The 10,899-nt window shown below is 40.9% G+C and overlaps 1 protein-coding gene across 1 annotated transcript in view; it reads right to left on the bottom strand.

The window, feature by feature from the left end:
* LOC107718348 (transient receptor potential cation channel subfamily V member 1-like) overlaps positions 1-10,636 on the bottom strand; it is a gene marked incomplete at its 3' end in the record, with an annotated part of 13,276 nt that extends 2,640 nt beyond the window's left edge. Inside the window, exons 1-5 of the mRNA XM_016525394.1 lie at positions 10,569-10,636; positions 10,252-10,389; positions 9,586-9,884; positions 7,224-7,394; positions 6,910-7,083 (exon numbers count right to left, since the gene is read on the bottom strand). Coding sequence (XP_016380880.1) covers positions 6,910-7,083; positions 7,224-7,394; positions 9,586-9,884; positions 10,252-10,336 — 729 coding nt within the window. The remainder of the gene's footprint in view (positions 1-6,909; positions 7,084-7,223; positions 7,395-9,585; positions 9,885-10,251; positions 10,390-10,568) is intronic.
* Between the last annotated feature and the right edge of the window lie 263 nt (positions 10,637-10,899).

The following is a 10,899-nucleotide window of genomic DNA, read 5'->3' as shown; positions in this document are numbered from 1 at the left end:
GAAGAACCTTATCCCATCTGTGAAACATGGTGGTGGTAGTATCATGGTTTGGGACTGTTTTGCTGCATCTGGGCCAGGACAGCTTGCCATCATTGATGGAACAATGAAATTCTGAATTATACCAGCAAATTCTGAAGGAAAATGTCAGGACATCTGTCGGAGAACTGAATCCCAAGAGAAAGTGCAGCCTCTGAAATTCCTTAAAGTGAACAGAGTTGCCCAGTCTGAAATGGCGCAGGGAAGACAAAATGGCCGCAGAACGCTCCCGAGAGAGGCGGGCGCGCATCTCCAACGAGTTGAAACACACCACCAGATATGTTATAGACTGACTTGGGGCAAGAATGCTCTTCTCCAAGTGCCCTAGGGACTCCAAGTGACGAAGCACTGTGTCTAAATGGCTAACTAGCGTGTCCCGTGAATGAGCTAAAATCCGCCAATCGTCCAGATAGTTGAGAATGTGCATCCCGCTCACTCTGAGGGGGGAAAGTGCGTGGGGCTAAAGCCAGCCCAAACGGAAGAACAGAGTCTGTGCCTCAGAAAGCGTCTGTGATGCGGTGCTATCTGAATGTGAAAGTACGCGTCCTTATAAATCCACGAACGCAAACCAGTCCCCGGGGTGAATTTGCGCCAGGATCTGTTTCAGCGTTATCATCCTGAACGGACGCTTGCAAAGCACTCTGTTGACAGGCCTGAGATCTATGATCGGGCGGAGTCCCCCATCTCTCTTGGGTACCACGAAATAGCGGCTGTAAAACCCGCTCTCAGCTCACTCGGAGGGACGTGCTCTATCAACTGGGGAACAGGGTGACCACTGAGGATAGCGGCGCTGCGAGTTGACGCTCCCACCTCCGGGGGAGGGGCTGGGGGGGCCCCACCAGCAGCACGCTGGTGGCAGTGGGCCTCACCCCAAACAAGCCACGAGCCATGTTGCTGCGAATCCGAAGCACGCGGGCCGGCTGGTCCGCGCAATGCCCACAGTCAGACTCCTCCAACGCTGCCTCAGCGTGGGCCAAGCCCAGGCAGGTGGCGCAGCTGTCGTGCTGATCTGGCGGTTCGATAGGTCCCGTGCAGGTATTGCAGAACGAAGCCATTCTTCAGGTTGTAGAAGCAAACAAGTGAAGGAGAAGATTCTGACGTAATTGTCACATGCACCGCATTTTATACTGCCTCTCGAGCTCGTTAGTATTTGCATGCGATTTGCATACTTCGCAACAATTGGCCAGTCAATAGGACTTCAGGAAAGGTTGGAAGGGACGGAGTTCCCCATAAGCGGAGAAACCTCCGCAATGTCTCGTGAAAGCTCGAAAGGGAAAGTTTGTTTTTTTGGGGCATGCCGTATTGAAGACTTGGAAGTAAACGCCCACTGCTATAACTGGATAATAGTTTTGCATAGTAACTACCTTTCTGTGTGTCTGTTTGACAAGCTACGTCCTTCATAGTTGGAGCCTTCTGTGACTTTGGTTAGACAAGTACAAATAATCAGGACATATCAAGCGATCTCAAACAAAGCAATAGTAACACATATTACAAATATTTTTTACTCACATAAGTGTGATGCACCATTCCTGTCAGATCCAATATAGACGGCACTGCATTGCTTTTTAATGTCAGTCTCTCTGCAAATCTAGCATCAACCTGTGTCTTGTTTACAAAGGAATCCGTGGTGAAATGAAGCGAACAAACGCTCAATGTTTTACTCAAGTGAGCTGAAACTTCATTAAAAATAAAGTTCAACCACGCATTCCTAACATTTGAATCTGAAGGAAGGTTATGCAGCGACTGTGTTCTTCCACAACCAGGCACTGCACAATATTTTGCGATCTTTAACAGCATGTTTATTGCTTGGTTGTTCAATCAGGTTTAGCGCCACTTACTTTATTTCCCTACTATGGTATGCGCGAATCAGCAGGCGGGGCTACAGAATTAGGCCTTGATATTCTTCTGTGGAGGCGGTGTTGGTAGGCACACACTTGACTTGACTTGACACATTCCAGGATCTGGCGTTCGCTGGGCCTGGTGTCAATAAAAGCTTTTATTTCAATAACAAGGACGTTTTCATTTCTGAAACTTACAAGATATTCTTTTAGTACCATGATCTCTTATACATCAAAAGCTCAAGTAAAAGTTGATTTCTCAATTCATGACCCCTTTAAATTCTCAAGCTTGTTATAGCAGGATTGATTCTGATTGGCTGTCAATGTTTTTATCGTTTATCAGCTGAAAAAAATCGTTCTGAAAGTGATTCCAACGATATCATTTCTCTGTGCCTTCCCTTTATCATTATAGCTGTGGTGTGGACTCTGCTATTCTTTAATATTGAGAACGATTTTTAGAACTACATCTTTATCGTTATCTTTATAGTTATCGTTCTTGGTGTAAACAGGCCTTTACACCTGGAGGGAGATGACGCGAAGGCTTAGTTGATATCAGTGGTGGATAAAGTACTTGAATTCCACACTTAAAGTCCGCATGAAATCAAAATGGACTTTATTTACTTTACTAGCGCACATTGCTAGTCTTGATGTGAACAATTAATCCATGCAAGTTAATTCGCTGAAAAAAAATGTTTGTCTTGATAATCTTTAATCAAAATCTGAACATTTACTTCCGCTCTGGAATTCCATTCCTTCTCTGATGGCGTCAGTTTGACGGCTTGGGCAGAATATCCTTAAACACACCCCTCCAACCATTAGTTTGCTATGAGTGAGAGGTGAGAGGAGGAGCACAAAAATAAAACCACGCCCTCTTCTCAATATTCCGTTTCAGCTGGAAATACGTCACTTCACTGAAATAAAGTCGGCAGCAACTTCCGGTTCACGCAGACTTTAAGTAAAAGTATAGATATCTTAAAATGACTTTAGTAGAAGTTAAAGTCACCGTTTAGAAAATTACTTGAGTAAAAGTTTTAAAGTATGTGATATTTATTGTGCTTAAGTTTGAAAAGTATTTTTTTAATATTAATCTTAAGTATTGAAAGTAAAAGTACAAGTAAATTCAAAATAGAAAAGGAGCAAATAAATATTAAAAATTGTTCTATACACAGTTTGAGTAGCAAGATTGTGTTCCATTTTAACATTTTCTTCCATTTTGTATCTTTTGGTTAGCATAAGAGCCACTTCATCCAACACAAACACTCTTTCATTCCAACATAAGATACATAAAAAGTAAAAGTTTTTGCAAATATGGAATCTGCAACTGAAATGGTATTTGGATTCATTTACACAGACTGTTTAATGCAGCTCAGAGGGGACATGGATGCATTTAACCAGCAGTTAAAAATGCATAAATAATGTTTTGTTTTAAACATAAAACATTGAATATTGATATTTGATAGATTGAAGAGATTGAATATAGAAAAAATAACATGAAAAGATACTTGAAATGTGAATTTAAAGCCGCCAGTAGGTGGCAGCAAGTCACTTGTCATGTTTGGTTCGAACCCTAAAACGAACCCTGGTGCGATTGCTCTGTTAGTGCGGTTTTGAGTAAGTGAACGCTGCCATCCAAAACCTGGTGCGCACCAAACAAGTGGACCGAGACCGCTGAAAAGATGGGTCTCGGTCCGCTTCCAAACTAACTCTGGTGTGGTTCAAATGATATATGAACGCAACACAGACCAAAAAAAGGAAGTAATGACAAGATGCGACACTATGCGACATATTTTAACGATGCAGTGTAACTAAAACAAAATGAACAGAGGGCAAACGTGGAGCAACGATGAGGTAAAGTGCGTTTTATGAGCTCCTCGTGAGTTTGCAGGTGGTGAAAATAAAATTATATGTACACGCAAGAATGAGCACGCTTAGTTCAGCTGACGGCATTAGGTGTGTTCGACTTAAAAAGGCGCTGAGCAGACAGATCGGTTAATGGGTGCTGTCAAAGTCCCACTAGAGGTACCATCTAGAGTTCTTCAAACAATGAATGGAGGACGTTGAATGCCAGCTTTTCTTTTTATTTCGTTTTTCCCAAGCCAATAAAGTGCAGAGTGCTCACAGGTGCAAAACATAGAAAAAATTCCATAGGGGAAAATCCCTTAAGAGTACCAAGAAAAATCCAACTTCAAAGTACAAAAACAAACAACCTTGGTTCAGGTATAACAATGATTCAATCAGAGTACTCCTCAATAGCTACTGCACTCACTGCACCCCAGCTAAAGACTTCCTGACTGCTTCATTACGTGAGAATTTATACACCTGGGTTCAACCATTTCCCAGAAGCCGTAATATCACATGAAAATAATATGAAGTATTAACACATAAAAGGATTAAACATCGAATAACACTATTTCCTTCAATACACCAAATATCAATAGCACAATATACCATAACTTCAATTTAGCAATAATTATAGAAAGTCAAATACAAGAACTCATAAAACAGTTTCCACCCCTTTCCACTCATACTTGGTATCTCCCACTCCCCATGATGCAACACAGCAAAGGTATAAAAAGGCTGACAAAAGTCCTTTCGGGTCTTTTACTCAGTTCAAGATGGCCGCCACTATGTATGCTGATCCAGGTAATAGCCAACAGTTTATAAGAAAAACTTAAATGTCCACTGGTTTTAGTGTTCAGGTGTGTAAATGTGGATGTGTGTGGGTATCATCCATCTCTCCACCTTGCTGACACATCAAGGTAAATAAAGAGTTTTAAAACCCAAGTATGTGTTTATGTCTTAATGCAAAAAAAGGGCTAGGCAGAGGGAACAGAGGGCAGCTCTGTGACAGGTGCTTTGATATCATACACCGCAGCGCTGTTTTAAGTCTAACGCACCTTTTGTTTGGGGTGTTCGGTGAGTTCCGTCACGATATATACGTCAATCAAGCCGACCAATCAGGTTGTGAACGTATCACTATGCCTTTAGGATCGCTGTCAAAAATGCCAATGTGAATGCTAAGCGGACCAGAACCAATGTATCATTTTCCTTTTTGGTCCGGACCAAATGAACCAAACAAACCGAACTACAAGTATGAACACACCCTAAATCGATTGATTCAAAAGGTTAATTCATTCAGGAATTAAACATTTGACATGTTTTAATGAGTGAATCACTGAATCATTCGTTCAAAAATCGGATTCATTTTGTGCTGTTTGGAACCATTTTCAAAACCAAAACAGACATCTAAAATGTAAGCATTTTTGCAGTAACTGTTATGCTGATGTTGTGGCTGGTCAAGCAAATGTTTGTGCTTGTTCCTGTATGATATAACTCCTCCCCGAACTTCCCTCTGCCCTGTATCTTGGTCTCTCATTGGCTGTAGGCCATCGCCGATGTAGTTTTCAGTCAGAAATCATTGCGCACAGCGTGATTGTGAATCGGCGACAGCTCCAGATATTTAGCATGCCAAATATTTCGCGGGCGTCGGCGACGTGTCGGCGATTCCCTCAGATCGCTCTTTGATAATTCACACTGCGTGATTGTCACTCGATCGCGTGAACGAGCACCGATTTGCCTCCGATTTCGGGCATTTGTCGGCGATTTCGCAAAACCTGTCGGCGAGTGAAAAATCGGGCTAAAATCGTGCAGTGTGAACTCGGCATTAGTGCTTTCAGACCTGGCCCGTTGTTTCGGAACCTGGCGCGTTTCCCCCCTTATGCCGGGCTCACACTACAGGAGTTTTAAAATCCTAACTGATTATGAAATCTGGTTGCAGCACACACATAAGGAGAATCTTTGCAGATTATCTTCCCTCAAATCTTAAACATGCACACACTACAAGATTTTAACATCGTGGCGCATCACACACTACAAGATATTATTAAGATTATCATGCCAGAGGGAGCGCCTCACGTGATCTCACGCAGCAGATCGTCATTGATATTTCAGTGATGTTTACATATGTTAGCTAGCCTGCTAGCTGCTTTCTACACTCACCCGGTACATTCAAAACGGAGGCGATTTCACTCCAGCGCTTCTCTTTCTCCTTACGGTTGTGATACGTTTTCGACACATTATACAGACAGTCGTGTTACTATAAAACGTCAAGCAGTTTCCTCCATCTCCACTATCCAAAGGAGCCGTACAGCAGCTGGTTTTTTCGGTCGCGCATTGGCTATTGTGAAATATATTACTGACGTAATCATATAGCCGTCATCATCCCGATTTAAATCCTAAATATCAAACATGTTTGATATGATCGGGGCGGCCCTGATTTGTGTGCGAGCAGATCGGGAGGTGCAAGATTCGATCGGTGAACGCCTCACATTACCAGATAATCCACGCCAAACATCGGGACCGATCGAGGGGCTCGACGAGATTTTTGCTCCGATTCTCGGGAGGGGGAAATCGGGGCTAAATCGGACTAAAAATCCTATAGTGTGAGTCAGGCTTTATACTTCAAAATGAACCTGTGAATGAATGTCTGTGTGAGCACGTAGCCATTCAAAATAAAATAAAAAACAATCTACAATGTACTTCACGAAACGATTGTTGTTAATTTTTTTGTCATCGGATTATCGTGCAGTGTCAATGAAAGACACAGTTTTGACTGTCATGGTGTGTGCATGAATGAGTGTGAAATACTTGCTAATTGCTTCCGATCACTTATCACTTTTTCCATTTAAACTGGCTTATTCTGAATGCTGACACTGAAAATGATGCATGTGTTTTTCAGAAGGTATCGATTAATTTCTTGATTGCCGTTTTGACATAGGCTGGTGCCTGGACATTTATATTTGTTAATTATCTTAAATGTATTTGCCCTGATTTGATCTGTTTTCCTGGGAACATTTTTATATTATTTTGTCATCTTTATTTTGTTTTAAGGAGTTAAAAATGGTCCTTATGATTGACATGGCAATAAAATTCTATCACATTATTATGCCAGATAAAGTTTTGGGTGGGTTTTTGATGGATTGGGTGGGTTTTGGTGAGCTTTTTTGGCAATATAGCCTACTGCCTGTATACCTACTTGTTTTTTTTTCAAGTCCTTCCCTTCTTCACGGTGATAAGCTACAGCAGTGAGGATAAAAAGGTAGATAACATAAACGATAAAGTTGAACAAGAACATCCGTTTCGCAAATCTCTCCCACTTCTCTTCAATCAGCCTGTTAAATGGCTCAATATGGAGCATCTCGAGGCGATTCTGAAATCAGATGAAATAACATGTTGCTATCAACAGCTTTTATCGAAATCAATAAAGCTTCTTTATAATGAAACATTTTGCTTTAATGAAGTAGTAAAATCTAATGCATTTAATGTCAAGTAAACAGCATGTCATCTCACAGGAATCTCACTGCCATAAACGATTATCTCCAGCGCAGAGTTCTTCTCATAGGTGTCGAGAGAGGCGAGGTCATACAGAGACGAGCACACTGGACCGTAGGCCCACTCCGTGATCTTCCGTGACAGATGTTTGCACCCCTTAAACTCCCGCTGCACGATGTGCTTTAACAGCTAGTTAACAAATGAGGAATGAAATCTGAATGATTTAATCAGGCTCTTTACAACCTATGCAAATTAAAAAAGATTGACAAATATGTTTGAATATTAGTCTCCTTTCTTTTGGCAGTGCACTGATTTTAGTAATCAGCCAAGCCAGCAACAGCATCAGCATCAGCTAAAATATAGAACAAAAGCAATACAATAAATAAAAAACTTTAGGTTAAAGTAAAGGTTATGACCAGGGCTCTCAAGTTATAGGCCTAACAAAAGTTTGGAGTGAGACATCTGTTATGGGAAGAGCCACTCAAATATTTGCAGCAGCAGCCCCTCAGCCCCGCCCAATTCTCTCAAGTTTTTGCTAGCAGTTCAATTTTACATTTCAGCTTATGAATGGTGTTTTGTGTTGTAAGTATTTGTTGCCTTGATGACAGGAGTAGGGGCTCCCACTTAAAGCACTGTGGCTCAAGGCCAGCCATTTTCACCATCATAATGGATGATAGCGTTCCGTCCAGAGCCAAATTGTTCCTTCCTAGTTTTGGTTTTGTTCAAACCCACAATGAAGAACACTGTCTCAGCATTTGCATTTGAGTGGGGAAGCCACAGTGCTTTAAGGAGCCCTGACCCCTGTCATCAAGGCATCAAAATGTGCAACAAACACAACAGAAAAAAAAACATTCATAAGCTGAAATGTTTTCTCTCTCTCTCTCTCTCTCTCTCTCTCTCTCTCACTCACACACCCACACACATACACACACACACAGCTTGACATACTGTACATGCTCAGGGCAAGTTCTGCAATCCTACTGTATGTGTACAGTATGTACATTGAGCACTGCTGTTCAGTTGGCTCGTTTTGGGCCAAATGTATTTTTATTTTTGATACATTTACATTTTTGAAATGCATAAAACAATTTATTTTATTTGGAAGAATTTGTCTGTCTTTTATCAGATTTACCAACTGTTATAACATCTCTAGTCCTTTCCTTAGTTTCAGGTAGCCAAAGCAAAGTTAAAGCTTCTGGTTGCAAAGAAAACAGTTCAAGAGTTTTTGACTGTATCAATAATAATTTAGCATGAATTTGGCTATATGCCCCAACATCAGCTCCCACTATCTTTGATCACAGGCAAGTGAAGTCGTCCAGGAATCGTAAAATGAAAATGCTTAAAAATATATATATATTGTTAAAGGGGTCATATGATGCTTTTTTAAAGATTCCTAAATGCATCTACTTTCGGAAGGCTAAATAAAGTGCTTTTGCTTTCGCCTAGAAACACACAGTGTCTCCCTGACATGCTGCTTCAACACTAACTGCGGTTACTGACACCATGCCTTCTTTCTTTGCGTGCACATTTGCGGCGGGATTATGCAAATATTTCCACATAGTGGGGTAGATATGTGGGGGCGTGTTAGAATGAGCCGTTTTAGGGGGGCGTGGCAGAGTCTTAACTTTGATAAAGAATATCTCTTTGGTTTTGAGACTTTAGTCTTTGCAACTTCAGGGATCTTATCTATGCACAATCAGCTTGTAACACTCCAAAGAGAAAGGAAAACTTGAAATCGCATCATATGACCCCTTTAAATGAAGGGGTCACCTACAGCATTTATCAAACCTTGCTCTTCCAACATACACTCCGTGTGTGTGCGCATCCATGTTTCCTAGTAACAAATGTGCTTGCACCGGGATCATGTAATTTATGCAGAAACAACAACATTCTAATTTCTGATTGGTTGGTAGGTGGCATTTAACTCTGTATAACTCTGTAGAAACTTCCCTCTGTATGTCTGCGCCTCATCCATTATATATTGCGGGACAAGTTATCCCTTACTTCTCAGCGTGAGAAATACAAGGTGTGGCATGTGAGTGTGTGATCTGGTTGAAATGCTTGTGTCTCACGGTGAATGCGTGAGACTTGAGAGCCCTGGTTATGACTGTCACTGTAGACTACATGACTATGAATCAGTGTGGTGTCTGATTTAATGCCATGCGCTGAAGGGAAATACCATCTCAAATCACATGAGGACTAAACATCTACACAAAATCAGGAACATCCAAAAACAGAATACAGAACTGACACTTAAAGAAATACGCACTGCTTCAAACGAATCACTCCTTCAAATAAATACTGGCATTTTGCAAGACATAAATTGTTCATATTCTTGGACATTCAACAATCAGTAGACACCAGAAAAATTAAGGTTTACCCCAACTTTTCCTGTTTTGGCAGCTAATGTGAGTGGGGTGAGTCCTTCATTATTTTCGATTTCCTCCAGCTTGATCTTGGGGTGAAGTTGGTCGGCTTTGAATAAGATGTGGTCATACATGGCAATGACGAACTCTGTGTTTTCAGGACTGTTATCAGCTATGGATACTAGTGCGTGAAGCACCGTGTTTCCATGAGAGTCCCTCTCCCTGACATCCACTGCCTGGTATGGATTGTTCATAAGGAAGTCAACAATGTCAGGCTGATTAGTGCAAGCGGCCAGAGACAAAGGCAGCTCACCTGTGCAAAAAAGTTGTAAAAGAGACAGATAAGCCTAGGTACCCACAAAAGTGGTTCAGTAACAATTCATTAAGTAGAATTTGAAAAGGATATGCATTTAAAATGCAGCATTTCCACTGTTTAAATCAGGGCTGTCCAAACTCGGTCCTGGAGGGCTGGTGTCCTGCAGAGTTTAGCTCCAACCCTAATTAAACACACCTGAACCAGCTAATCAAGCTCTTACTAGGCATAGAAACTTCCAGTCAGGTGTGTTGAGGCAAGTTGAAGCTAAACTCTGCAGGACACCGGCCCTCCAGGACCGAGTTTGGACAGCCCTGGTTTAAATTATATCAATATTGCAAAAATTTAACCATATCAATAGACCTACCAAAATAGAAGCATGTTTCTTGATTGGGCTGAAAGAATTTTCCACAGGCCTTAGCATGGACATCAGCCCCTTTTTTAACCAGCATCTGTACAAATTTTGCAATCCTCTGTTCAATTGCAACATGGAGTGCTGTCTGACCTGTCTCAAATAGATCAGTCGATAACATTGCAAAATGAATAGGTTGGTTAAATATGTTAAATATGATCAATATTCTGTTGATTTATAAAAAATAGATGACTAATGTTAGCTAATATAAAACTAGATCTAATAATAATTACACTAATAAAAACATTATGTAAAATGAAGCTGTCTCTGACCTTTGTAGTAACTGTCTGTGTAGGCAGCATTGACAAAATCTTTTAAATCTCCCGTTTTCTCTGCAATTTCCAGCAGATGTTCAATAGTGTCATTCTCACCTTCCTTCAAATTTAAAAGTGCTTTCAGCAGAGCTGTCTTTCCATTGGACTTATCTAAAGAAATTATAAAAACAGTTCTTTCATTATTTAATAAATATTAGTCATTATAAGTTTGGGGTCAGTCAGATTTTTTTTCTTTTTAAGAAATTAATACTTTTATTCAGCAAGTGCACATTAAATTGATTAAAAGTGACAGTAAAGACATGATAACGTTATAAAAGATTTATAGTTC

This window comes from Sinocyclocheilus rhinocerous, unplaced genomic scaffold, assembly GCF_001515625.1.
Source record: "Sinocyclocheilus rhinocerous isolate Xijiao unplaced genomic scaffold, SAMN03320098_v1.1 scaffold1565, whole genome shotgun sequence".
Classification (NCBI taxonomy): domain Eukaryota; kingdom Metazoa; phylum Chordata; class Actinopteri; order Cypriniformes; family Cyprinidae; genus Sinocyclocheilus; species Sinocyclocheilus rhinocerous.
This window is presented reverse-complemented; position numbering and strand designations above follow the sequence as displayed.